Raw genomic sequence first — 27,902 nt, 5'->3', positions numbered from 1 at the left:
CATTGGGGTAGGAGGGAGATGGAGACTATTCAGAGAAAATTCTGCAAAGTGGCTATCCATTTCTAGAAGAGTGGTGGTGGTGGCGGTAGGGAGGGGATCTCATTTATTTTTGAGAATATTTATATGATAATTACAGCTCTGCTCTTCTTTAAAGAAAGCACTATCAGGTATGTGGCAATTAAACAAATAATCAAAGAGGAACCACTAACAGCAGGGATAGCCAATATCATTAGACTATAGCTCCCATCATCCTTGACCCTTGACCTCTCTGCCTGGGGCTCATGGGAGGGGCACAATAACTAAGCAAAGGCCCATTGAAGCTCAGTTAGCACACAACCACTGCCACCTAATGCATTCAAGCTCATAGCATGAACTAGCATGTGCACAAACACGACATACCCATGGACTGGACAGTTGGGTGGAATGTTGAGTGAGGAGCCTTGGCAAGCAGTGTGCTTATTCTAATTTCAGAATGAGCTCAGGCAGCATGTTTTTTACATTAGAATATATATATCCCAAATGATAATACCTTTCCATCTACGGAAACTGTCATTCTCAAGGTAGCCATTGTCCAGTTGGAGACCTCTGAGAAAATTGTGGTACTGGGCAACTGATAGGCGATCAGTAAGTACATCTCTAAAGGCACTGGATAGCGGTCCAGCAGGGGTGTACAGATGTGTCTTTTGATCATGTGGTCGAGTGGGTAGATGAGGCTCTGTATCTACAAAGGAAAAGCAGCAACGATGAATTTATAAAATTTATAAATTTCTGAAACTACAATCCTTTCCAAACTACAATCCTTTCCAAAAGAGAAATATTTTATGAAAGTGTCTGCTCAATCAGCAAATGCAGAAAATCATTTTGAGCCCTCATTCAAAATCATTGTTTGACATGAAACACACACACAATTTAGAACTTCAGTTGTCTAATACAAGGATGACTAAATCTGAAAACATTTAGACAAATCTGAAAACATTTAGACAAATGTGCTTACAAGGAGCCAACACTAATAATATACAGGCAGCGAAGTTCCAAAATATTTGTTCATTGCTCACAGATCAGTTTAGAACACAATCAATAAGTCAAAGGCCACTTAGGAAAATAACTAACCAATGTCAGCTATTTGGTCTTGTGTCCACTTGTGCCAGAAGTCCTCTGGGCTTTGAGAATCATTCCAGAAATACAGCAAATTCAGGGAAAATATACTACTCCACATGCCTGTACAGTGAGGGATAATCGATAACAATTTAGCATTATTCTACTGAAAAAATACTATTTATTTTTTGCAGTAAATTGCACTGTTTAATCAGAGCCCACATTTGCAATCTCCATGTTCAAACAGACGCATGCTTAAGAAACTATGATGAAGGCAGAACGGTCCTTGCTTTTAGGAATTCCATTTGTGCCATTGTAGCTCATGCCCCAGAGCAGGCAGTCTGGCAGGCCCTTGGCAGGGCCCTCTGTCCAACTTAGCCCCCCAAGACCTGGGGCAAGTGTGCACCTGGCTACTCCCCACTCTCCGCAGGCTTGCCCTAGAGGACTGGGGCACAGCAGGAATCCTCCGCCACCATGTGGTCAGAAGAAGAGATTGACTGTGGGCTGCAAACTATTTGCCAAGGGTCCTGGAGGGCTTCCATACACTCTGCCATATGTGCTGTATCTTCTATGCACTGTGCTCAGTCTTCTCTTTGCATCACACAGCCACCCCTGTAGTAACCTCAGGCTAGGGTAGGGAGGCAGTTCTTCCTCCTCCGCCCTTCCAGTACTGCAATCTTGCTCAACTCTGGGCATCTCCTTCCTGTCCACAGCCTCATTGGCCTTAAATAGCCTACCACCGGCTGCACATGCTCCATGTCTTGAGACACCCAAGTCTTCTGGTGCCTGGCATTGTGCTGACAATGTATCAATTGCCCTGCCGCCATTTGCCTCTGCTGTACCCACCCTTGTGTCAGCAGATTATTTGTGGCTGCTTGCCCATTCTGCTTTAATGGGTTGGCTAAGGCAAGTACAGGGTGTATTCTTTCAGTTGTGTGGGTGTGTAAACGCAGAGCATGTTTGCCTTTCTTTCCACTAATCAGGGGACTCTGTGAGCGCTACTGTGATTATGAATCAGAGCCACACACCCACACAATTCACTGGTAGCATTGGACAAATCATTATCCCTTCACAGATTATAAGCATTGTTTCAATCCTTACTTCATCTATGTTACCTTAGCATTCGTTACAATGGAAGGGATCCTGACATAACATGCAAAGTTATTTTAACACTGAACAAGTAATGCCAGACATCAGAGTGGTGGCCCAGAGTAGCTCCTGGTATAGGCCTCTGTCATGCACAAATGCTCAATGACTGAAGCTACGGGAGATTCTCTAGCCATCAAAAGCACGAGGCCTGCATCTCTTCTTTCTGCTGTGATATCATTGCCTTGTGAATTTCCCTGCATCCAGAAATGACAGCCAATGAAGTTAGGTAGGGATAGAGAAATTCACCTGATGATATCTTGTTGGGCTACAAGGCAAAAAAGAGGAGCAGATTCAAGGTTGCTGTTTTCAGTGGCGGAGAACTTACTAACTAGTTTCTTCTTCAGTCTAATGAGGTCAATAGGGTTAAAGGCAGCACAGCAATCTTAGCGAAGTAGTCAGATGCAAGAAAAATGCATGTGCTATGGTGAGCTAACGCCCCTCTCTCATTGCTTGTGACATATGAGCTATGAATTACAAAGCTCCTGGCTGTAATATCAATTCTGCTATGAACTCACTAGGTAGTCATTGGTCCTCAGTTCCCAGTCCCATAGGAGGACAGTAGTATTGGCCCACCCTACAATGTTGTTGAATTACTGAGATAGATAATCTCTGTGTAGCATCCTGAGTGTTCTAAGGTGCTCTTAAGGATTAATAATAATAATAATAATAATAATAATAATAATAATAATAATTTATTTGTACCCCGCCCATCTGGCTGGGTTTCCCCAGCCACTCTGGGTGGCCTCCAACAAAGATTAAAAATACTTTAAAATGTCACACATTAAAAACTTCCCTAAACAGGGCTGCCTTCAGCTGTCTTCTAAATGTTAGGTAGTTGTTTATCTCTTTGACATCTGATGGGAGAGCGTTCCACAGGGCGGGCGCCACTACCGAGAAGGCCCGCTGCCTGGTTCCCTGTAGCTTTGCTTCTCACAGTGAGGGAACCACCAGAAAGCCCTCAGCGCTGGACCTCAGTGTCCAGGCTGAGCGATGCGGGTGGAGACGCTCCTTCAGGTATACTGGACCGAGGCCGTACAATTGGGGTACAATTGTATAGAGGTACCGGGTGGCGGTGTGGGTAAAACCTCAGTGCCTAGGACTTGCCGATCACATGGTCGGCAGTTCGAATCCCCGCGGCGGGGTGAGCTCCCGTCTTTCGGTCCCAGCTCCTGCCCACCTAGCAGTTCGAAAGCACCCCCAAGTGCAAGTAGATAAATAGGTACTGCTTTATAGCGGGAAGGTAAACGGCGTTTCCGTGTGCTGCGCTGGTGCTGGCTCGCCAGAGCAGCTTCGTCACGCTGGCCACGTGACCCGGAAGTGTCTCTGGACAGCGCTGGCCCCCGGCCTCTTAAGTGAGATGGGCGCACAACCCTAGAGTCGGACACGACTGGCCCGTACGGGCAGGGGTACCTTTACCTTTACCTTTACCTTTACCTGAACTATTGTACAAAAATTGTTGAACTAAACATTAAAGGTAACAGTCTGCTTTCCTTTCGTTTCACACTGTCTTGACTAGTTCTACCAATACTAAACAATGACTGTGGAACTGGTTGAGTGACAATTTGGGCTACAGTTGTAGCTTATTGATATTTCTAGTTTCTGGGAATCACAGTTGAGGAGAGTGCAGTTGTGCTCAGGTCCTGGTTTCAGGTTTTCCACAGGCATCTGGTTGGCCACTGTGGGAACAGGCTGTCTTGTCCAGCAGGCCCTTCTTATGTTCCAGCTAGCATTTATGCCTTAAACTGACCTATTCATAGAAAAGGTAATTCATTACAGTTTTGGTGTGGGTTTCAGATACCCTACATGCTCATGTACATCAATATGATTTTAGACAGATCATACAGCTCTGTTACTACCCATACTACATGGACTTGATTGCTAAATTGGTTATATTATTGCTACTTCATTATTAAACAAAAATCATAAGAACCTTGTAAGTAACAGATCCGAGTCTCTGGAATCCTCTTCATCAGACGCCCCATAAAGAATTCACTTCCAAAATCTTCAGCACGGACAAATGCTCCATATTTTAGTATCCCCACTTCATAGGGTGTGAACTCAACCCATTCTGCAGTTACAATCACATTTACAAGAACATGAGCAAAGTGTTCTCTCTCTCTCTCTCTCCCTCTCTCTCTCTCTCTCTCTCTCTCTCTCTCTCTCTCTCCATCTATGAATTAAGACACATTTTCTTCTTTAGCTTAACTTATAGCTCACCCTGTCCAAAGAAATCACAGTGTGCAGTAGCACACTTGTTGCTCACATTAAAGCATAGCTTGGTTAAATGTCATGTGCAAACTAGGTCATTGCATTATAAGGGCTTAGCCACAGTCACCTTTCTTTCTTCTGTGCTTTCTAGGCATGGTCTGTGCTTTAAAGCTCTATGTCCAAGCGCTCCATTTTATGTTATTTTTGCTTTGGAGCTTTCCCTACAAAAACCACTCTTTACTGCTCTACTGGAGCAAATGGCAATCCACGGAAAGCCCAAATTCCCATTCGTTGTGCTCCAGCTTTAAAGAGCAGGTTTTTGTGGGAAAAGTTCTGGTGCAAAAAAAGAGAGCACTCAGACATGGAGCTTTAAAGTGTGGACCTGTACCTGGAAAATATGGAGCAAAATGTAAGTGTGGAGAAGCCCCAGCTCTGAAGCAGACCTTAGGTGGAAACTGCAAGCCAGGTAGAGCATACCCTCCAACATTTCTCAGATGAAAAGAGGAAAATTTCTCACTCCCCCCAACTGACCCACCTCAACCCCCCATTTTTGTCATCCCCACCACCACCACACCAATGGGACACAGAACACATGCCCTCCACTGTCCTGAGACAACCCCTTAATCCCAGTTTTATTTTATTCTTTGGTAGATTTACAAAGTGTATTCTCCCTCATGGAGAGCACAGGTTGCGGGCGGGGCTGACACGACACCTCACTGTTACTAGGCAAATGGCTTGGCCATCCTTTAAGCAGGGGCGGGCTGTTACTAGGGAAATCTAGATGTTGCCATTTGCTGATTGACAGCCCTATTTGTTAAATACAATGCTCGCAGCCAAGAACTTCCTCTTTTCGCTGCTTACTTCGGATCACCCGCCCTCCCTTCCCTAATTTTAGGCTGTTTGCTTGACCTTGCTATGCCTGTCATGGGGTCGTCTGCTTTGGGGCAGGGGCCCGGTAGGAATTTTGTCCATTTGGCTGATTAGTGTGTGCCACTTGGTTTTTGCCTACTGCGCAGCAAATCGTCACAACTTGTAAGGTTTGCGGTTAGGCATTGGTCTTGGAATTGGTTGGTGGAGGGGTATGGATTTGGCTGTGCCTGCCCCTCCAAAATGCTGCTGCTGCTGCTGCTTCAAGGGTTTTCTGTTAAAGGAACCCAGGGGCTCCCCATGCTTTTGTCCGAAACCCCCTGGCAAGAGGCTAGGGCCACGCAAGCCCCTGGGAGCATTCTGGGGAGAGGTGAGGCATGGTTCCCAGTCCCGTCTCTCTCCCCAGGTGACTTACCCTTGCTGACTTCGCGGGGGGTGCAAATGTCAGAGCTGTCCCTGGGCGGGGTCAGTTAGTGCTACCAATGCCTAAGCAACCACTCACATTGCTGTAATTTGAATAAAGTTGTGGCCAAAATTATGCCAAAAACCTTAAACAAAAATTAAGTGTCAATTGTGTTTTTCTTTGGGGGGGTGTCTTGGGGAACTCGACGCGCAAAAAGAAAAACACACACAAATAAATAAATTTAAGAAAGGGGCAAGATTAGACACAGATGCACAAAGCATTATTATTATTATTATTATTATTATTATTATTATTATTATTATTATTTTAAATCAAGACTCCTTGTGCTCCACTCCCCCTTTTTCCTGCCCAGGGCAGCCCTGCCCTCAGCCAGCCCCTCAGAGCCAGCACGTCACACAGGCCTGGGCCTTGCAGCAGCAGCAGCCTCTCCTCCTCCTCCTCATCTGCTCTCCAGCAGCCGCTACAAGCTGCCCATGGGAGGAAGTTGGCAGCAGCAGCCATGGAGAGGCAAGAGGATGCTTCCCTCTGCCGTCGCTTGGCAGGAGCTCTGGCTCATCCTCCTCTTTGAGCTCTGTTGCGGAGGAAATTCTGGGATCATCAGTTGCGGAACATTCCGGGATCAGATCAGAAACCGGGATGGCTTTTGTAATTCCAGGATTGTCCCTGGAAAATCAGGGCAGTTTAAGGGTATGCTAGAGTGATCTCTTTTATGTTTCTACACATCTGCAGGGACAGCATTCTCAGTGGGGTTATGATACCCACATTGCCTCTGGACTTCATGTATTTATTACATTTGTACCCAACTTTTGGGACGTGGGTGGCGCTGTGGGTTAAATCACAGAGCCTAGGACTTGCCGATCAGAAGGTTGGCGGTTCGAATCCCCGCGACAGGGTGAGTTCCCGTTGCTCAGTCCCTGCTCCTGCCAACCTAGCAGTTCAAAAGCATGTCAAAGTGCAAGTAGATAAATAGGTATCGCTCCGGTGGGAAGGTAAACGGCGTTTCCGTGTGCTGCTCTGGTTCACCAGAAGCAGCTTAGTCATGCTGGCCACATGACCCGGAAGCTGTATGCCTGCTCCCTCGGCCAATAAAGTGAGATGAGCGCCGCAACCCCAGAGTCGGCCATGACTGGACCTAATGGTCAGGGGTCCCTTTACCTTTACCCAACTTTTACATAGTTGGTTAAGGTGGCTTTCCAATCATGAGGCAATACCAAACTCCTACTCTCTCATTTTTCTCTCACAAAAAACAATTGGAGATGAGGGTCTAGTGACAGATTAAAAAACAAAAATATCCTACCATTGAAATCCATAGTGCTGTACTTCTCTTTCACATTGATTGCAGTGTAGATTGGTAAAGGATTCTGGCCCTCATTAATTGCTTGCTGCTGATCAGACAGTTTATGGTTGTCTTTCTGTGTTGATTGAAAGAAATATAAGATTGGCTCTGGAAAAAGAAAGTGGTCTAATGCAGAGGTTTTCAAACTTTTTGAGTCCACGGCTCCCTTAACCAACTACATTCTTTCTGCGGCACCCCTGTGGGGCTCAGGAGCCCAGTTAGGTCACTCCTTGCCTGCAGAGCTGGCAGCCCCTCACCCTTTTTCAAATACCCTCTTGGAGTGTTCCCTCAGCCTCATCTCCTCTCCCCTCTTTTTGGGAGTACTCCAGGCAGCCACTGCTGCCATCCCTGGTCTCTGAGCTCCCCACCCCAGCTCCAGAGAGAGGTACCTCCTCACATTGCCCCACAGGGGCTTGGGACTTGTCTGTCTATTCCCAACAGCAAGGGCTGGCAGACTGGCTGGCTGGGCTCCCTCCCCCACTTGCTTGCTTACTCTGAGGCCACCTCAGCTTCTGGCAACCAGGACCCCCTGGCCAGCTCCAGAGGCACCACTCCCCTGAGGAGCTTGTAGCCAGGGCTGCTGCAACAAACAACTGTGCAAGCCTTGGGGAGGCAGAGATGTGAGAGGGCATCAGAGGAGGGAGGCTAGGACAGAAGGACAGAGGCCAGTGTTGTCTGTGGCACCCCTGGCCATCATTCAAGGCACCCCAGGGTGCCATGGAACACAGGTTGAAAACCACTGGTCCAGTGTGATTCTGGCATCACATTGTGGGCAAAATAGAATGTTATACTGAGGAGCAACATATCTGAGCATAATGAAGGTTTCATTTAAGCATCATATTAATTTGTTTATTTGTTGTTGTTTTTAATGCTGAGCCTGGAGGCAGATTATTTTTTGAGGCAGTTGAGTGCAAGGTGAAAGATGCCGTATGCACTCACCCTACTTTCGCCTCTGGCACAACAGGCTTTGTGGGTTTGTTGTTGTTGTTTTTATATTCTTTCAATTATCCACAAAACTTATTTGACCATACGGGGGCACGAGACAAAAAAATTGTGAGTGTACTATGATGGCAGCAGTGACCCTCTCAAACTCAGTTCCCGTCAGCCTAGCTTTTCCACACTAGCATCTCTCCCAACTCAAAGGCCTAGATTTATAAATGTCTAAGTTATATCCAGTATGCCTGGATGATCTGTGCTATTTAACAGGCTAAAAATAAACTCAGGAAGTAACAAAAGTACTGTACCCCATCATGTAACAAATATTCAATAAGGAGCCCCCATAGGTCTATACAGGATGTCTTTTGTCCCTCTTCTTTCCGCTCACGCAGCTGCCTGTTGTAATATTTCAAACGCTCTATGGAAAAGCCATCCAGCTTGCACTTGGTCACATGTCTTTTCACCTCATTGATTTGCTCATCCAAATCTTTTTTGGACCAACAAGCATCTCTGTACAAGTTCCCCATGGTCCTGAGAAAGGAAAGACATGGAAGGACAGTGTGAGAACATAAGCTTATACAGTTTGGTACCTTCCAGTTGTTTTGCTTGGATGAGGGCTGCTATGTTGCTTGATCCTGGAATCCATTTGGATGTTGTTCCTTTCAGCAACACATCCTGTTTCCAATAGTGGTGCCAGACAGATGCCTTTAGGAAGTCCACAAGTCAATGGCTCTCCTATTGTACCCTAATGGTATTCTAAAGGTATGCTCTCTCTCAACATGGGATTTCTATTTAGTGATCATAGCTGCTAGCTATTGATAAACAGTTATGGAAAGAGGAATTTTCTTTTGTCTATTCCAAACTTACAAATACATTTAGTTGGCAACTTCAGATTCTAGTCTCATTTGCATCACTACAGATTCTTGGGGAATTGATGGCGTTTAATGAAAGGGCTGGTGCCATGCTATTTTTTATCACATTTAACTTCTAACATTGATTTCAGTGGGTCTACTCCAAGTTCACTGCAAATAAGTCTAGATCCAGCCAAGTATGTAAATGACTCTACTGGCTCCTGTGTCTTCAAGTTAGAACAACACTGGAAAAGGTTCACAAACAATAGCAAGCCAGAGCTTTGATACTGATATAGATCAGTGATTCCGTTTTATGTTCAGCCAAGCAGTTAAGTAACCTACAGATCAAACAAGGCTAACTTCTATAACTCCACATAGAACCCAATGTCTGTGTCCTTACCATGTTGTGCCAGACAAACCGGTTAAGTACGTAGCACAATCTAAGAGATTTAACTTCTGAAGACCTCGTAGGCTTCCATAGAACGCAGTCAGTGATCTTGTACTGCCCCCTGTCGTCACAATTGCAACTACTGGAACCTGCAATGCATAAACAAGCAAGCTAGAGCACACGAAGATGCAGGGACACTTCACATATGGACACCATTATGACCTCTGTGCAGATGGCGGCCCCATGAACCCATGAGGGGTCTGGCCTCCCTGCTGTGGTATGATGGGATCTGGCAAAGTAAATCTGCAGCTAATCTATTTCTGGATTAGAAGAGACTGGCAGCAAGAAAGAAATGTGCTGTTAGTACCCATCATGCTTGATGATGCAAAAGTGGAAACTGATAATTCACTGTTAATATTTTCTACTCCACAGAGCCTTTATAAAGGTGGTAATTAATTAATTAAGCAATATAATCAATAATAGAGATAAATTACAAACTGCAAAGAATGAATCAGCTGTTCTTCATTATTATTCAGGCAGTTATTCTGCCAGTTTGTGATATTAGTAAACAGTTGCCTCATACCCAGTTTCACAGCTAGCCTATTTTTCTTTTAGACATTGCATATCAGTTCAGAGCATTCCATAACCAGGCTAACTGAAAATACAATCTCTCTCACATCCCTCTCATTCATTTGTTTTGGTCAATGCCTTCTTTAAAGTCTCCTCCGTCTCACAACTTCTCCCCAACATAAGCCTATTTGCAGACCAGTTTCATACACGTTTACCAATTTGCATAGAAAATCTCATCTATGGTAATGCATGAAGTGTGGCATGACTGTATACATATTTGGACAGCTGTCTGAAATATGTAATCATGACATGCAACACACATGTCACACATCTCATGATATGCATACCCCCTTTGAAATTAATTTGCATGTAAGCAATATATTACTTTAAAAAACAAACAAACTAGAGATGACTGTGGAAAAGCAGGCTAATGCACAAGAAACTGAAGTATTTTAATTATGGCTGTCAATCAATAAAATAAATTGCAGAATCTGCTTTTTAACCAATGAACTGATTATTCTGTTTGAAGACATTTGCACATTACGAACACCTTAGTAGGGATGGGGTTTTTTAGATCCTGAAGCAATCTAAACTTGGAATATAACTTGTAATTTTGGAAAACAACAGCTACCACTCCTGAATGGAAGGTCACTTTCAACAACTTCATTCTCTGCCCCACACCCCAATCTGGTCCAGAGAGTTGGGGGTGGGGGAAACAACCCAGAACAGATTTAAGGGAGGGGTGGGAGAAGGAGTGGGGAGAAACTTCCATTGCCCAAGTGTATATCCTTGTGCTGATGGGATGTTTAATTAGTGCTCCACTGGTTTCAAGCAGTCATGTGCTCTTAAAAATCTCAACCCTAGTAATCATCACTGCTCCTTCCTGCACTGATTAAAATTCAAAGAGAACACAGTTGGCTAAGCAGTATAAAAGTGTAATGAATCAAATAAATGAAATTGCTCTCTGTGCCACAACTGATGAAAACTTTAGCTGACTACTGATTTAAACCCCTCATTTTTAATTAAGTCTTGCTGATTTCAATGGGAGAGTTTAGTGCATGCTTAAGCAATTACTTTAACAGTCGCTTTACTAATTGCATGCTTAACTCATTACATGGGTCTGAAGCCTGGGAAACCTGATAGATAATAACTATTATTAAATGTCATCGCCACTGGTGTTGTCGAGATCAGCAGAACATGCAAAGGAAGGGGCAACAACGAGAAGCCGAAAAAGTCAAAGGAAAAATGGGAAGCCTCCAATTGATGCTAAAAGTGGAAATGTTTATTGAAACATTCAGTATGCCCAATGTGTCAGGAATATCAAAACATATCAACCATTGGAGAGTCCCTGTCAGTCAGGGTAGAAAATACTGAACTCAATGGGCCCATGGTATCTCTCTCTGTGGTTTCAGACTGGAGACACTCCCAGTCCTATTTGTGGAATGCCCTTCCCAGAGAGGCTCGCCTGGAACGTGCATTGAATATTTCTCAGCACCATGCAAAAACGTTTCTCATCAACCAGGCTTTCGGCTGAATAACACTCTATGGCTTTTAAAATGCGTTTGTGGGAGGGAGGTTATTGTTTCGTTTTTATTATGTATTTTGAATTCTCATTATGTATTTTTCTGTTGTGAACCGCTGTGGGATCTTTGGGATCCCGCTGTGGGATTTATTATTTATACCCCACCCATCTGGCTGGGTTTCCCCAGCCACTCTGGGCGGCTCTCAACAGAAAATTAAAAACACGATAAAATGTCACAAGGCAACAAAGAGGAGAAAAAGAGGAGCAGATTCAAGGCTGCTGTTTTCAGTGGCGGAGAACTTACTAACTAGTTTCTTCTTCAGTCTAATGAGGTCAATAGGGTTAAAGGCAGCACAGCAATCTGAGCGAAGTAGTCAGATGCAAGAGAAATACATGTGCTATGGTGAGCTAATGCTCCTCTCTCATTGCTTGTGATACTACCGAGAAGGCCCTCTGCCTCTGCCTGGTTCCCTGCAACCTCACTTCTCATTGGGAGGGAACCTCCAGAAGGCCCTCGGAGCTGGACCTCAGAGTCCGGTATGCAAATTTAATAAATAAATAATACCGTATTTTTCGCTCTATAAGACACACTTTTTCCTCTCCCAAAATTAAGGGGAAATGTGTGTCCATCTTATGGAGCGAATACAGGCTCCATGGCTTCAGGGATAGCCGCCAGAAGACTCTGGAGGCTTCACGTTGCTTTCGCTGAAGCCAGGAGAGCAAAAGGGATCACTGCGCACCGATCCCTCTTGCTCTCCTGGCTTCGCTTCGCTGGAGAGGCGCTGCACAGCTTTCCCTCTCTGCGCAGCGCCCCTTCAGCGAAGCAGGAGGAGAAATGGAAGGGGCTCCGTTCCTCCTGCCGCTTTGCTGAAAGGGCGCTGCGCAGAGAGGGAGATATTTTTTTTTCTTGTTCTCCCCCTCTAAAACTTGGTGTGTCTTATGGTCCGGTGAGTCCTATAGAGCAAAAAATACGGTACTTGGAAATGCCAAGGACTGAACCTGGGAACTTCTGCATGCAAGCAGATGTTATGCTATTGAGCTGCAGCCCTTTTAGCCTGCATTTTATTATGCTTGCTTTCATCTCAGAGGATGAGAAAATAGAATGGGCGACTAAGCCAATTTCAGCAGGGCACATGAATGAATAATGGCATGAATGTGATACCGCTTTGGACAGTTGCTTGGAAAGTTCAGCGCTCACTCAAGCCTTGGAAAAGATGGCATCGTTGGTGAAATATTCCTCGTGCGCACAGTGGCCAGTTCAGATGCAGCACTCTGACAACGTAACACTAAATCACTGCAGAGAACAGGAAAGCAACTTTGTATGGGAGGCTACCACAGTGGTGTGCTGACCATGACACACATTATTCTTGCTCCCAGACTCTCTCTGCAATTTCCGTTCCACATATTGTGATAATTCATACAGCAGCGATAGCCAGTGTTCTGCATCACGTACCTCTTGATCCTGCAGATCCTTTTCTAGTTTGAGAACATTTTTCAACGCCCCAGCAACAATCTTCTGCCTTTTGCACAAGAAATCTTGCTCCTGTGTACAAAGGCCATATCCCAAGCGCACATCTAGGTCAGTCTGGCTGGAATAGCCACACAGAAGGTGGTAGGGGGAACACAGGCATATTGTATCTCAGAATCTGTTTCAGAACTTTTAAAAGGTGCTACTCATCCAAGAGTCAAGCTTAGAGACTGCTTGCCAACATCCCTGAGCTGACCAATTAACAAAATGTGTGGCAGGAGAAGCCTCACAGGGCATCAAGTCATTTGCTTTTACAAGGCAGCAAGGTTTGTGTGGTGGTTTTTACACAGCAGTGCTTTCGATTAAAAAGACTAAGCAGAACAGCACCACAAAAGTGTGGCTTACTAGAGCTCTAAAGCTATAAGGTACATCAGCCCTCTCTGTATAAAACGTGACTCTTGTTATATAGATGTAAACTCTGTTTATTCAATAAATGTTAGGTACAGTGTTCATACTGCATATAAATGACTAATATCCTGAACACACGGCTAATCTCCTGTAAGAATATTTCTCCAACAGACAGACAAATAGAAAAATAGTTAAGATTATAGCTATCCAACACAGGAAGGATCTCTTACCAGACTTCTGTTTTCACATGCAATGCCATTTTTTTATTCTGAAAAAACAAAAACAGAATACAAACGCAAATTTCACTGCTAGGAATACATTGCCTCCCTTTGAAACATGGTACATAGATGCCCTGAGTCAGTTCTGAAGATGCATGCATGTAAACAGAATTCTTTTGGAAGATTCAAGAAAGACAAAAAAAATACATATTCAGTATGACATTCACTCACACATGATGTAGTGATGGGCCACCATCAATGCTATTCTTTTAGAAAAATAGGCACCAGAATTCACCACCATCCTGTGTAGCTTTAAAAGAGGATTAGAGAATTCCTTGAGAATAAGCCTATCACTTGCTCCATCTTCAGTGTACCGGTTTCTGGGCATCACAAATGGGGAGAGTGTGGTTGCACTTAGGTCCTAAGAACATAAGAAGAGCCTGCTGGATTGAGCCAATGGCCTGTCTAATCCAGCATCCTGTTTTTACCATGCCCAATCAGATGCCTGAAAGCAGCACCTGAGCACAACAGCACAGTCCCCACCTGTGAGTGGGCTTCCCATCAGAATCTGGTTGGCCACTGTGAGAACAGAATGCTGTATTAGATAGTTCTTTGGTTTGTCTCGGCAAGGGTTCTTAGGTTCACACATTCCACTTACTGGGTTGGAAACCTTGGGCATAAATCTTAACACAAATTCAGATAAATATTGAAAGGAGGATACAGGGGTGAGGAACTTTTTCCAGCCTCAGAGTCACATTGCCTCATGAACAACCTTCTATATGGCCTAGAAGCCAACAGCGGATGCAGCAATTGACATGGCCTTTGTACAGTAGGCTACATTATGCAAAAGTGAGCCATTTACACCCACACACCCTTCTCTGTCCTTCATCTAGATAAGAGGCATTACCACAGTTACAGAACACATTCCGTACAAGAAGATACTTGAGGATAATAAGGCCTGTGAGGTGCGCAGCCTGGGGAGAGTCCCACAGGCTGAACAGAGAGACCTGGAGGGCTGTATTTGAGGTTTCCCATCCCTCTTCTATACAGGCTATATTACTTTGAATGGGATACACATTCCAATGCAAATCCCCTTCTATGTTCTCAAGCAGCTAAGTAAATATTAGCATCTTGATTATGCATGACTAGAGCTAGATAAAGGGTGAAAAGAAATGCTATAATTTCTAACAATTATTTCAATTGGCTAGGCAACCCACTTTATGACATAACAGGGATGGATCAGTCTATTGCTGATCTGTGTTAGTATCCCATGTGGTTAGTCACAAATCCATTCCATCCCATTTCCACATTAAGATGCGATCCCCTCTTAAAATCTGCATGGAAATTAATATTTAAATATGCATTTTATCACAAAATACCTTTTTGCATACTCCCCCCCTGCCCCCAATGTACAAATTTTAATACATGGAAGTGAGAAATCTGAAGGTTAATTATATTCTGATCAGTGCATTAATCCAGGAGGTGTAAATTGGTTTGGTTTCCTTAATACTGCAGACCAAATGAAACCGTACAACAGTGTCTATCAACCAATTAAGACTGTAACAATCAATAAACTGGCTTCTGGGTGACTCATGAATTAATTGATTAAATTTATATTCACCCCCATATTGAAACATGTCGATAAATTTGCCTTTCTGGGAATCATAAATAAAGGGTAAGTTCTTCCTTCTTTCTACAATTTCTACTCAGAATTTAGATTTTTTTTTTTTAAAAAGGACTTTTATCATATTTGTTAGTTAAGCAATATGTTAAAAGATTTAAAACTGCCAGAGCAAAGATGCATAAATAGTTATAAATAGTTAGATCCTTTTACATTGTTTCATTATTCCTCAAAAGCAACAAAATAAGAAGCAAGTGATTCAGTAAGCCATAAACCAATAATTGATTCAGACTGAAGGATTTAGATAGCTTTGGAATTTTACTTTGGAATTGAAATCTTTTTTACTGTGTTGTACATATGGCCTTGTCCATGACGCAGAGGCCACAGTCTACCTAATCATTATATTAACAATTAACAATGACAACGATAAACTGGCCCCTTATGCTGTAGATTATGGAAGCAAGCAATGATGGCTATTTCTCTTCCAAAAGAATCCATTCAAAGCAATATTCAGGAGGACAGCAACTGATTCTCACCTCTGCGAGCACTATTTTCTTGCTGGTAGGAAGTGAATTTATATCCACTCTGAGGGATCTTTCTTTCCTGTTATAAGAGCTTGGCCCCTGGAAGAAGAAGAAAACCCACATGTTTCTATGAGAAAGAGTGCAAAGTTGCATGTCTAGGATTTTATCCAATGCTGTTTGCACCTGAGGAGAAAGAACTTCCACTTATGCAACAGGATTTCAGTTTCCACTTCTCCCTCCGGTAGGGTGGTCAATCAGTGTCTGGGTGAAAATCAGTAAAATGTCTGGGAAAGTCCATATGGCAGGCCATGTTGGCAGTGCTCCACAGCTTTTCTGTCTGGATTTTCACTGTTTGAAATATGGCAACTCCACCCTCCAGCATCCTTCTGCACACGTTTATATTCTGCTCCGGAGGGTTGGGGGAAGTCCACTGACAAAGTCTGCTCATCCGTATCTTTTTATTTAAAAAAAAACCGTATGCTTCTCCCTTTAGTATACACATGATATATATTCTCAGAGTGGCTTTCACAATTAATCCTCTGCCCCCCCCCCGGAAATAAAACATCAATGAAAAAAAGGAACCTTTTTATCATTAGGGTTTATGCACACTTACATTTCCTCCTCTCTTTCTAGGCATGGTCTGAGCTCCATGTCTGAGCACATCTCCCCCCCCTTTTTTTTTTTTGCTCTGCAGCTTTCCCCATTAAAACCCACGCTTTAAAGCTCAATTGGAGCAAATGACAATCCATGCAAAATCTGAATGGATGTTTGCTCCAATTGAGCAGGTTATAATGGGGGAAAGCTCTGGGACAAAACAAACAAACCAACACAAAACCACTCAGACACAGAGATTTTAAGTGCAGGCCCAGAAAGAGTGGGACCAATTGGAAGTGTGGATAAGCCCTTAGTGTTCGGCTGATGAATAACGTACAAAGGCATAAACTAGATCCTTCTTCGGTAGCTTAACATCCATTGTCGGGTGCTTATATTTGGCATAGTGGAATGAGGACTGGCCTGAACTAAGCTCCTGGTATCCTTCATGGGATCCTTTCATCATAAGGGATAGTTCACGTTCTGAAAGAAAGAAGGGAAAATGTTCATGACAGGTCTGTTGCTTGCAATAACTTTTTGTGCTAAACTCAAAGTGGGCCTCTGCAAAAATCAGATTTCTTAATGGCATCCACATCACTAATTTATATATTACTTGCTCCGTTAGTTAACTTGGCCTTGTTATTGCACCATGCTAAGACTCAGAACGAAAGCTATACTTTCGAGGAAATCAAGCATGAACAGTGAAATATCTATACAGCTCCTTATTGAACTTGCCTTGCTCATTGCATTCCCATCCATCATAAATATTCATTTATTCATTCGGCAGGTGAGCAATACTCTTTGAATGCAAAGGCACGTTCACAGCACAATCCTCTCCATGTATACTCAGAGGCAGTGCTTTTTTTCTTAAAAAAATATGTTTAGGGGTACTCTCATTTTCCTACACATATTGAAATACTGCCCCTCAATGAGGCCAAACTTGGATTCACAAAATGTTTAGGGGTATGCGTACCGCCATAAAAAAAGCACTGCTCAGAGGTGTCAATGAGTTCAGTGGGACTTGATCTCAAGTAAGTGTGCATAGGTTTGTAGTCTTAGAGGTGAATCTTCATTTGCACCACACAGCCTCTATATACAAACCTCCCTTGCTGGACCAAGAGAAATATGTATGGGATATATTAGCCTTGCAAAAGTTGGAGTATGTGGTGTAGCTAATCAAGGAGAAATGTAATGATCAGAATATATTGATGAAAGATACAGTATGAAGAAATATCAACTTAAGAGAACTAGGCTTTATATAAGATTAGGTAAGTTTTACTAGGCATTCTATATATTTTAAACAATGGTGTTAATTCATTTTAAACATTCTTCAAAGTAATATTAATAATAATAATAATAATAATAAATTTTATTTATATCCCGCCCTCCCCAGCCGAAGCCGGGCTCAGGGCGGCTAACAACAATCAAATAGTCAAACAATCAAATAAACCAACATTCTAAAAATATTTCATTATAGAAATTAATTAAAATCAAGTTGATATTACTGGTTGAAAACTAGAGAAACCATTATTACTATGATGAAAAGCTTACTTGATTTCTGTCTTTTTTTCTTCTCTACTTCAAATTCCAAACAACAAACTTCACGAGCCTGTAGGCATACAAGAAGACAGAAGAACGTTGAAAGTTTAGAATCTAGTTGAAACTTCCTTTTATTTATTTCTTCGCCATATAAAAGTTGGCATTTGGAGGGTGGGCATAATAATCAATCCCTTTCAAAATTGAATGACTGAATCACAAATACAGTACAGTACAGAAAATACAAGGATTCTGAAATAATTTTATATAGTGTTTGATTACAAGTCAGACTTAAAGGTAAAAGTAAAGGTACCAGTTGCAGACGACTCTGGGGTTGCGGCGCTCATCTCGCTTTACAGGCCGAGGGAGCAGGCGTTTGTCCACAGACAGCTTCCGGCTCATGTGGCCAGCATGAATAAGCCGCTTCTGGCAAAACCAGAGCAGCGCACGGAAACGCCATTTACCTTCCCGCCGGAGCGGTACCTATTTATCTACTTGCACTTTGACGTGCTTTGAAGTGCTAGGTGAGCAGGAGTTAGGACCGAACAACAGGAGCTCACCCCGTTGCGGGGATTCGAACTGCCGACCTTCTGATGGGCAAGCTCTAGGCTCAGTGGTTTACACCACAGCGCCACTTAATTAAACCCATTAAAAAATTATTATTATTTATTAAATTTGTTAGTCGCTTCATCTTGCCTAAGGCAACCCAAAGCAATTTACAACCAAACTCATAATGACATATTACCCACACTTGACTGGATTAAAAATAATGATTGGATTTATCAATATATTATCATGTTTAGTAACCTGTTTCTCAGATTATATATTTTTAATAGGGCCACAATAAACCTTTTTCAACTGGACTTATTCCAGAAATAAGTATTCATAGGGTTTATCACATGCTTGGAAGGGTCATGATAACTTCAACTGAACCCTCAAGTAATTAAGCATCCCATACAGGAGAAGATGTCTGATGGCTCAGTAGGAAAATTATGTTCAGTTTTATACTATTCCTGTCTCAGAGAGTATATAATACTTCATTAACTTTGATATAATTTATGATCTCTTTGTTTCCCTTGCACTATATATCTAAAGTACAAGAAAGCAGACAGAAAATAACAAAATTACCACAAGAGTTCCATTCGTAACAATGGTTTCAGGAACACTCAAACTGAAAAATAAATGGAATATAAATGAATATACATTCATGTAATAAAATGTTTATGTTCCTCTTGAAAATGGAACTATTGCTGAGGTGCTTTCAGTGTTCAACATCAGAGAGAGCAAGAGGGGTCCTTGAATGGTGTGAGGGCAAGTTTGCCGCCATACTTATTTTCCCTTCAGAGAATCTTTTTATTTTCAACGCTGGCAGAAGGAGAAAAAAAAATAAAGAAAAATACACTTTCCAGTCCTGTACTGTTGAAATGGCGACGAGATCACACTGGCCTATTTATTCTGTTTGTATTCTGAATGTTCCTATGTGATGCCAATAAAGGTTACTTGACTTGACTTTCCAGTCTGCTGGCATGAGTTCAGTAAGGCTTTGAATTTGACAACTTCTCTGCTTTTGATTTTCCTTCCCCATACCAGATACCATAGCTTTGCTGTTGTAGCCTGGGAAATTAAAAAATACAACATTTCTTGTGGGGCTTTGTCAAAATGCTGGCCAGGCCTGGGGCATTAATACATGATTCTTTTGCTGTCATTGGGAGAAATGTTGACACTGTTCCCTGAGTTCTAATAATTAACTCATTTTTATGGATTTACATTCTGGTTATCAGAAGGGTAAGGCATGTTGCTTTAAGTAATCTGTAGTATCTGAATTTACTCACCTGTTTCGTAACTCAAATTCCACCTCCAGCTCCTCCTGATCCTGAAATAAGAGGGTGGTCAGTGAATTAAACCCTTTTAATAACAGACTCTGCGCTGCTAGACTACAAAATACAGTGGTACCTTGGTTTTTGAACGTCTTGGAAGTCGAACGTTTTGGTTTTCAAACACCGAAAACCTGGAAGTAAATGCTTCTGTTTTTGAACGCACCTCAGAAGTTGAATGGCTTCCACTAGGGTCCCCCCCCCCAATTTTCTCTATTAAATTTGCAGACCGCCCTTTGAATGTTTCAGAACTCGAACGGTCTTCCAGAACAGATTATGTCTGAAAACCAAGGTACCACTGTATGTAACTGCAGACTAGTGAGACCTGACATATACTGTCAGCAATTCCTCATAGCCACACGTATGACAGTTGTCATGGAAAATTAGAAGGGGGAATGATGAGGTTGGGAAAAGGCATGGGAATTATAATCATTTTTTCCTCTTTTGATCACCATTTATTTTCTATATACCAAAATTCTTTAGTTTGACAATGTTTCCTTTCTCACCAACTTTTTAGGTGCAACCTAGTTCCATTAAAATCAGTTTAAATTTCCCATGGGTTACTTTGGCTAGTATGTTGTTGTTGTTGTTGTTGTTGTTGTTGTTGTTGTTGTCATTTTATTAGATTTATTAGATTTTGATCTTCATCAAAAGATCTCAGTGTGGTTCACAAGATAAAAATACAAGATAAACCCCTCCTCCCACAAACACATATTTTATTTAGTACTATGCACCCCTGAACTTCCCTGATCGCCAAGGCCCAAATCTATCTATCAGTTCTTGTTGGGGAAGGAGAGCTGTGGTGGATGAAGGACTGAATCCAGTTCTAGTTTCCTCTCCTGAACAGCTGATAGCTGGAAATTTAGCTTCTTTAAAGGTATGCATGCATACAGCACAAGACTCTGGATTAAAGAAGAAAACTGCATGTACCTCATCTTGCTTGACAAACTGTTTCTCATCCAGCTAGGAGAGCCAACTTCCATGTGAATGGTACCAGAGCTGGATTGGGGCAATGGGTTTTGTGTGTGTGTGTGTGTTTTGCATTTGTATTGCAAGAGAGCACTATAAAACCAAACTACATGTAGTACAGATATGGATGTGCACCTGTTCATAAACACGAGAAACTCTTATGTTTAATTTGCCCCATTTCTGTATTATCCTGTGATTTTTCATTGACTGAAAATTTGTCAGCGTTGAAATTTTTTCAGCATTTTGTATGATTTCTCCCATTATACATATTTTTGTACATTATTTTCACAAATATAGGCATTTTTATGCCCCCTTTCCCTATATGCACATTTCTGCATCAATATCTTACTGGAGAACTGATTCACAAAATTCAGAGAAGTGTGAATTTCAAAGGATAGGTGCATTTGGTTCAAGTATTGTTTCAGAATGACCGCTCCCTGCTTAAAACGGGGGGTGCCCTTTGCGTGGACGCACGCAGCCCCTAGATCTGGAGCGGCTCCATCAGCATAGGCTTGGCTTTGCCTTCCCTCAGGTGGCATACCTGGAGGTCTCCACCTACCTCAGTCAGTTGTCCAATCCCACCTGGGGGAAGTGTTGCCAAGGAGACGAGGCCAGGTAGGGGCGGGATTACCTGCCCACACAATAGAGGGAGGATCTTACCTGGGAATCCTCACTTGGCTCCAGAGCTTCTCCCACCCTACCCACCCTCAGTTAATGTCTTATTTTGCAGGTTAACTTTTCTTCACAGGTATGCGGGCGCTGCTACGTTAAGGTCGCTGTTAAAGGGCCGGAAAGGAATTTCCCTGCATTGGCAGGTTTCGCCTTTGCCGTAGCAAAACGTCACAACTTTGGCGGTATCAGGCCTTGGGCGGAATCCTTTAGTCCATCTTCCTCTTTGCAGCGGCGATACCAGGGTTCCCCGTTAAAGGGGTTTCTGAACGGAGGCTTTGACCGTACGCTGAAAGGTCGTCATTGCTCTCCCCTGCGGCGGCGGCGTAACGGGGGCGGCTATCTCTGCTTGAACATATGTTCTCCAGAGCCGGCCCATCCCCCCCCCCACTGGATAACGCTGATGCTCCCTAGGTCCCCGGCTGGGGACTGGGGAGGGAAAACGCCCAATGCCTGAGCCAAGGTCTACCCACATTTGAAATTTAATAAAGTTGTGGCCAATTTAATCCCATAGCACGTTGTCTTGAGTCGTTATTCCACATGACGGGTGGGACCGCTCGGGGACTCCACCTGTCCACGCAAAGTGCCAATTAGGTGGGTTCATACTAAAATAAGAACCAAATCAAAATCCCTCCTATCCCTAAATAATACACACGTTACAGCTAAGTTATTTTACTTAATTACCTATCAAGATTGTGAATTCTGGAACTTAGACATTTCAGGCAACAAATGCTATTCACATCACAGTACAATCTTAAACATGTTTACTCAGAAACAAGTTCCACTTAATAATAATACTTCCTTTCTCATTGGGCTAAACCAGCTTATTGGTGAGTAATTTTTTACTGAACTTCTGAGTGAACATGCATAGGATTGCCCTGTTAAACATTCTTTCTGCTTATACACACCTTTGGATTGGACTTAAAGGACAAGAGCACTTTTTCATTTAGTGGGAGTCCAGCTATATCAAAGCGAATAGTGAAAAGTTGTTCGTCTTGGCAGACATCCTCATCGAAGACACTCAGCTCCAGCATGTTCTGATAGGAGAGAAAAGACCTATAAATAAATGCTAAAAGAACTGTACAGCTTTTCTACAGTTCTGTATACCCCAGACCGAAAAGGAAAACATTTTACAATGACATGGAATTCCATGCAAGAAGAGACCAAACATGTTCAATTTAGAAAAGAGTTGGATAATTGGGAATATAAATTAGGCATGGGGTACATTTACCTTCAATTCTCTGCTCTTTCAAAAATAGGCATGTATTCCATCAACAGCTTCATTGCTTCTGTGGTCTTTGGACCTTGGGAAACTGCTGACCCACGCCTTCCCCACTTGGCCTATGGCATATCTAAGGACTGTTCTAAATGAGGTGGCAATCATGTAAGGTGGAATCTCCCTGTGTACTGACTCATCCCATTCATATGCAACAGTCTTGCACTAATGATGTATGATGAAGTTGTGTAGTAGACATTTCATGCATGTAGCCAGTGCATGGGATAAAGCATTTTAAATGTTAAACCAACTGTGTGCATAACCTGAATAAGTACTTTTGGGATCTTCTTTAGGGCCACTGGTAGAGGAAGAGGAGTGCGGGGGGAGTGCACTGCCCCCACAGTATGAGCCCGGTGGGGTGCCATCGCGGCTGCCACCCCGCCCGCGCTGGGCGCCACGCCCCCAGGACATGCGACGTGCCCCTGCGGCGGTGCACCATGCCCCCGGGACGCATGCGAGCCCCGCCCCTGCCTGCTCTCCGCCCCCCAGTGCCAGAGCATGAAGCTCTGCCACTGTTTAGGGCTACTGTCAAATTTAAATCAGTCCTGGAAGCAAATTCAAATATTTATGGGAGCCTATGTGCGTGAGCGACTGCTCATCTGAAATCATCCATACATCCAAATTTCCCTGCACATTGAAAACTCACACATTAGGGAGAAGACTGATGATTCTTTCAAAGAAGCAATCATTCACATACAATAGGATTTGTGAAGGACTGTATGCATATATTAGAATCGGCGCAAAGCCACAACAGGCATAGAAACACCAACTGCCCTATTGTGCCAGGTTGTGTCATGACACTAACGTTGGAACTCTACTGCTCAGTTCTGTGAGCTGGTGATCTTCTACAAATCAAGGCATGTTTCAAATTCACAAGAAATCACTTTCAGTGAAATTATGATATACCAACAAGGAGTGACCATCAGTTTCTGACCTTCACTTTGCTCTGGACCATGAAATGGAAAGTTTCGTTCCAGACCGGGTCTTTAGAATTTTGAACAGTCTTTGTCTGGAACCTTTCAGAAGTAGCCGTTGGCAGCCATAGGGTCAAATAGCAATCAGTATGGCTTGCTGTTGGGAGAGAAAGTAGCACTTTAACTGTGTGATAGCTGATATAATACAGTGGTACCTCGGGTTACGTATTTAATTCGCTCCGGAGGTTCATTCTTAACCTGAAACTGTTCTTAACCTGAAGCACCACTTTAGGTAATGGGGCCTCCTGCTGCCGCTGTGCCGCCGGAGCACGATTTCTGTTCTCATCCTGAAGCAAAGTTCTTAACCCGAGGTACTATTTCTGGGTTAGCGGAGTCTGTAACCTGAAGTGTATGTAACCCGAGGTAGCACTGTATACCTTGCAACTATTTTTTAAACAGATTATATATATATATATATCACTTTGTGCATTGGGCTGATATCTGTACAGAATTAATTCATACCCAATGTTGGCAAATATCCTTTCAAAAAATTCTCTGTTTGAACACGGGTAGGGATTCTGTGGCCTTCCAGATGTCACTGTATTACAACTCCTTTTTATAGGTTTTTTTATTTATACTTTTCAAATTTATACATTTTATTTATTTTACAATTCATTTAACATTTCAAAATTTGACTTCCTTCCCCTTCTTTCTGCGATTCCTTAAATTTATTTTTTAATATCTTCTGCAGATCCAAATTCATTTAATTATCTACTGTAAATATATACTCTTATATTTGTTTGTCAAAACTGCAGGTTTATATAGTTTGTCAAAACTGCAGGTTATGACAATATGTTATCCTGCTAATGTTTTTATCTGTTTACAATTTATCTGCAAATATTCAATAAACCATTTCCATTCTTTTATAAAAAGTTTGTTATTTTGATTTCTTATTCTTCCAGTAGGTTCCACCATTTCTACATAGTCCATAAGTTTTTGTATCCATTCTTTGTTTACTGGGACTTCTGCTTCTTTCCATGTATTACATCTTCTATTATCCCTGATTATTTAAAGTGCAGCATGCAGATTTAGTTAATCAGAATTTGTAGAAAATTCACAACATCATATTAAGTGAAATGTCCAGTATCAATATTCCAACACAGGGATGAGGAACCAGTGGCTATTTGAAAGTTGTTGGCCTCCAGTTCCCATAAGCCCCAGCCAGCATGGCCATGGGTCAGGGTAACTGCCTTTTCCTTTTCAGTACAGTGGTACCTCTGGTTAAGAACTTAATTGGTTCCAGAGGTCCGTTCTTAACCTGAAACTGTTCTTAACCTGAAGTACCACTTTAGCTAATGGGGCCTCCTGCTGCCGCCGCACGATTTCTGTTCTCATCCTGAAGCAAAGTTCTAAACCCGAGGTACTATTTCTGAGTTAGCGGAGTCTGTAACCTGAAGTGTCTGTAACCTGAGGTACCACTGTAAAAGACTGGCCTGTAAAAGCCTTACTGGGCACCATAGTCTCATTGCATGTCAGCCCACCACAAAGGAATAGGAAAGCTACTTACGGGTATCTGCTCGCCGGAGATTCTTTGCTCTGATCACTCTTACACTAAGCAGACAACAAGGTGATGTTTCTACCTGCATGCAAATCGTGTACAAAAGTCAACATGAAAATGTGGATTGAAAGCAGGGAATCAAAGTGATGAGGAAAGAAGAACTGAGCAAGCGAAAACCATAGATGACTATTAAAGTGTGCTTAATGGCTATTGGGGGAGGCATACAACTGCCCCATCTCTGGCTAATTTTAGAATTCAATGGTATAAACATTAATGGTCTCATTCTCTGTATTCTGAGAGCAGGTATGTACACCAATGCAAGGAAGTGGGGCATTGGATGTGAGTTATCTTGAACAGTGAATGGTTTGGGCATAGTTTTGTCTACAACTCTGGGGGTGAATCATAGAGTCGAAGGGACCCTGAAAGTCATCCAGGCCAATCCTCTCAATATAGGATCCCCTCCAGCTTCTGGCCATGTCCCCAGTCTGTTCCACTGCTGGTCAGCTTTTACTGTTAGGAAGCCTCTTGTAATGTTAAGCTGAAATTGACTTCCTTGCAATACCTGACCGATCTTTCTAGTCCTGCCCTGGAGCAATAGAAGACAAATCTCACTCCACCTACTTAGTGGCTGACACCTTTTCAGATATCTGAAGGCAGCTATTGCACGCAACATGGTTCCCTTCTGATGTTGTTGGACTATAATTCCCATCATTCATTGGCCATGCTGGGTGTTTGAATCCAAGAACAGCTGGAGATCATGATGCAAGCTACCCCTGAGCTAGGCTGTAGAAATCTCACCCCTAGGAGATGAGAGCCCTGCTCATGAGAGCAAATTTTCCTATACAACTGGGGATTAAGGTAAAGGTAAAGGGACCACCTTACCCCTTTACCTAGACAGGAGTGCCTGGCGTGCTCTGGTCCATGGGGTCACGAAGAGTCGGACACGACTAAACGACTAAACAACAACAACAAAGGGACCCCTGACCGTTAGGTCCAGTCACGGACAACTCTGGGGTTGCGGCGCTCATCTCGCTTTACAGGCGGAGGGAGCTGGCGTACAGCTTCTGGGTCATGTGGCCAGCATGACTAAGCCGCTTCTGGTGAACCAGAGCAGCGCACGGAAATGGCATTTACCTTCCTGGCGGAGCGGTACCTATTTATCTACTTGCACTTTGATGTACTTTCGAACTGCTAGGTTGGCAGGAGCAACTGGGGATTACATGTAAGTAATTTTCCTTCCCCTAGATTGTAATGCACAGAAGCCTGTACTAGTGCAGAATAGGATTGAAGTGCCCGTAGTCTGAGGGCTTACCCACACTTACATTTTGCCCCATGCTTTTCTGGCACAGGTCTGTGCTGTAAAGCTCTTTTCTTTGCCCCAGAGCACTTATTGCAAAAACCCACGCAACAAATGGCAATTTGGGTTTTCTGTGGATTACTGTGATTCAGCACTAAAAAGAGCTCTCAAATAGGGAGCTCTAAAGCGTGGACTGTGCCTGGGAAGCCTCCGGGAAAGGTAAGGGTGGATGAGCTCCAAGTCCCTGCTAAGAAGAAAGTGTATCCACTTGTTGCACTTAGGAACGACTAGTGCCTCAGTTATGAAATAATTATAAAATTGCTAGCATTTCGAGTAAGACGCAGGAGTGGCAAGTGCAAATAAAAGTGTAATTTTACTCAACAGATCTTTGCTATTTGTTCCCATCGGCATAATTCAAAATAACGTTTTTGAAACATCTTTGACCAGGGCAAGCGCAACAACAAATGGTCCTTGGTTTGAAATTGTTGCCACTACGTTTCACTCATATATTTTCATCAATTAGGGTTGCCGTGTGTCTGTTTTTTCCTGGACATGTCCTCTTTTTCAGGGCTAAAATTTCTGTCCAGGTGGATTTTTTAAATTTGGCAGAATGGCCAGGGTTTTTTGGTTTTTTAACTTAAAGAGAAAGGCAGCACCCAAATTAAACATGGCCCCTTTCCCTCTTCCTCAACTAACTGTCCCACACAAGCACTCCCTTGTGACAAGGACACTACATGCATCTGAGCATCATGCCAGACACCCACTCATGGCTGCTGCGGGGAGCCAATCTGAGTCTGTGAGGTAGCAACGTTAGCACAGCCCCCTTTAGCGTGAGGGCTCCTTGAACTTTGAAGCAAACAGACGCTGGGGATCCGGCCCTCCTCCGTTCATCAGAGCAAAGGGAGCTCACTCTTGTTCTTCCTCCTCACTCCTCACCCCCCTCTTCCTCCCAGACCTCCCTTTTACTGTTACCGTGAGTAACAGTACAGCACTGTTCGGCACGCATGCTAATCCTCTTGTGCGAGCCCCCTGCCTCGCCAGGTTCCATCCCCACCTCAGGGAAGAGCACCATGTGGAGCCACACTCTCTCACCCCGCCCCATTCCATCCTTCCTCAACGCTTCCCCCTCACCCGCCACTGCACACAGCACTGGGCGATGTGGAGCCAGCGGGACAAACCCGCCACTGCTTTAGGATATTTCAGAGACAAAGGGGCTCTTAAATATGCAGGATCCCATTTCATCAAGTAGCCGCCTGCCTGCCCGCCTGCCTCTCTGGAGGATCGTGGAGGGCCTGGCCAGGGAGTTTCGGTGCTGACCCTCCTGTCTTGCGTTGCGGCTGAGGGCTTGCGACAGGAAAGAGAAGCCTCACGAATGTTGCTGCTCTGCGACGGCCTCCCAAGACAAGAGAAGGGGCAACAGCTAGCAGGTTCACATGCCCCAATGTGTAAACACATAGGTACACATAACAACAACAACAACAATAATTTATTATTCATACCCTGCCCATCTGACAGAGTTTCCCCAGCCACTCTGGGTGGCTTCCAGTCGAGTGTTAAAAACAATACAGCATTAAATAATAAAAACTTCCCTAAACAGGGCTGCCTTCACAGGATTCTTTTTTTTCTTTTGCAG

General features: G+C 43.3%; 1 protein-coding gene across 3 annotated transcripts in view; it reads right to left on the bottom strand.

Moving 5' to 3' along the window:
* The window catches only part of LOC310759501 (cytosolic phospholipase A2 epsilon-like), a gene marked incomplete at its 5' end in the record, with an annotated part of 35,578 nt that overhangs the window by 6,566 nt on the left and 1,110 nt on the right, over window positions 1–27,902 (bottom strand). For 2 of the 3 annotated variants that reach the window (XM_083606815.1, XM_083606817.1), the window contains 16 exons: window positions 530–721; window positions 1,111–1,218; window positions 4,175–4,312; window positions 7,041–7,155; window positions 8,324–8,546; window positions 9,267–9,403; window positions 12,800–12,935; window positions 13,453–13,490; window positions 15,598–15,684; window positions 16,517–16,659; window positions 17,728–17,785; window positions 18,841–18,883; window positions 19,545–19,585; window positions 22,133–22,261; window positions 23,435–23,571; window positions 24,982–25,054. In XM_083606815.1, the coding sequence (XP_083462941.1) occupies window positions 530–721; window positions 1,111–1,218; window positions 4,175–4,312; window positions 7,041–7,155; window positions 8,324–8,546; window positions 9,267–9,403; window positions 12,800–12,935; window positions 13,453–13,490; window positions 15,598–15,684; window positions 16,517–16,659; window positions 17,728–17,785; window positions 18,841–18,883; window positions 19,545–19,585; window positions 22,133–22,261; window positions 23,435–23,571; window positions 24,982–25,054 (1,798 nt within the window). Of the gene's footprint in view, window positions 1–529; window positions 722–1,110; window positions 1,219–4,174; window positions 4,313–7,040; window positions 7,156–8,323; window positions 8,547–9,266; window positions 9,404–12,799; window positions 12,936–13,452; window positions 13,491–15,597; window positions 15,685–16,516; window positions 16,660–17,727; window positions 17,786–18,840; window positions 18,884–19,544; window positions 19,586–22,132; window positions 22,262–23,434; window positions 23,572–24,981; window positions 25,061–27,902 lie in introns of those variants that run through there. The other variant, XM_083606816.1, reaches the window with a different exon arrangement.

This window comes from Podarcis filfolensis, assembly GCF_964270895.1.
Source record: "Podarcis filfolensis genome assembly, chromosome: 1".
Classification (NCBI taxonomy): domain Eukaryota; kingdom Metazoa; phylum Chordata; class Lepidosauria; order Squamata; family Lacertidae; genus Podarcis; species Podarcis filfolensis.
This window is presented reverse-complemented; position numbering and strand designations above follow the sequence as displayed.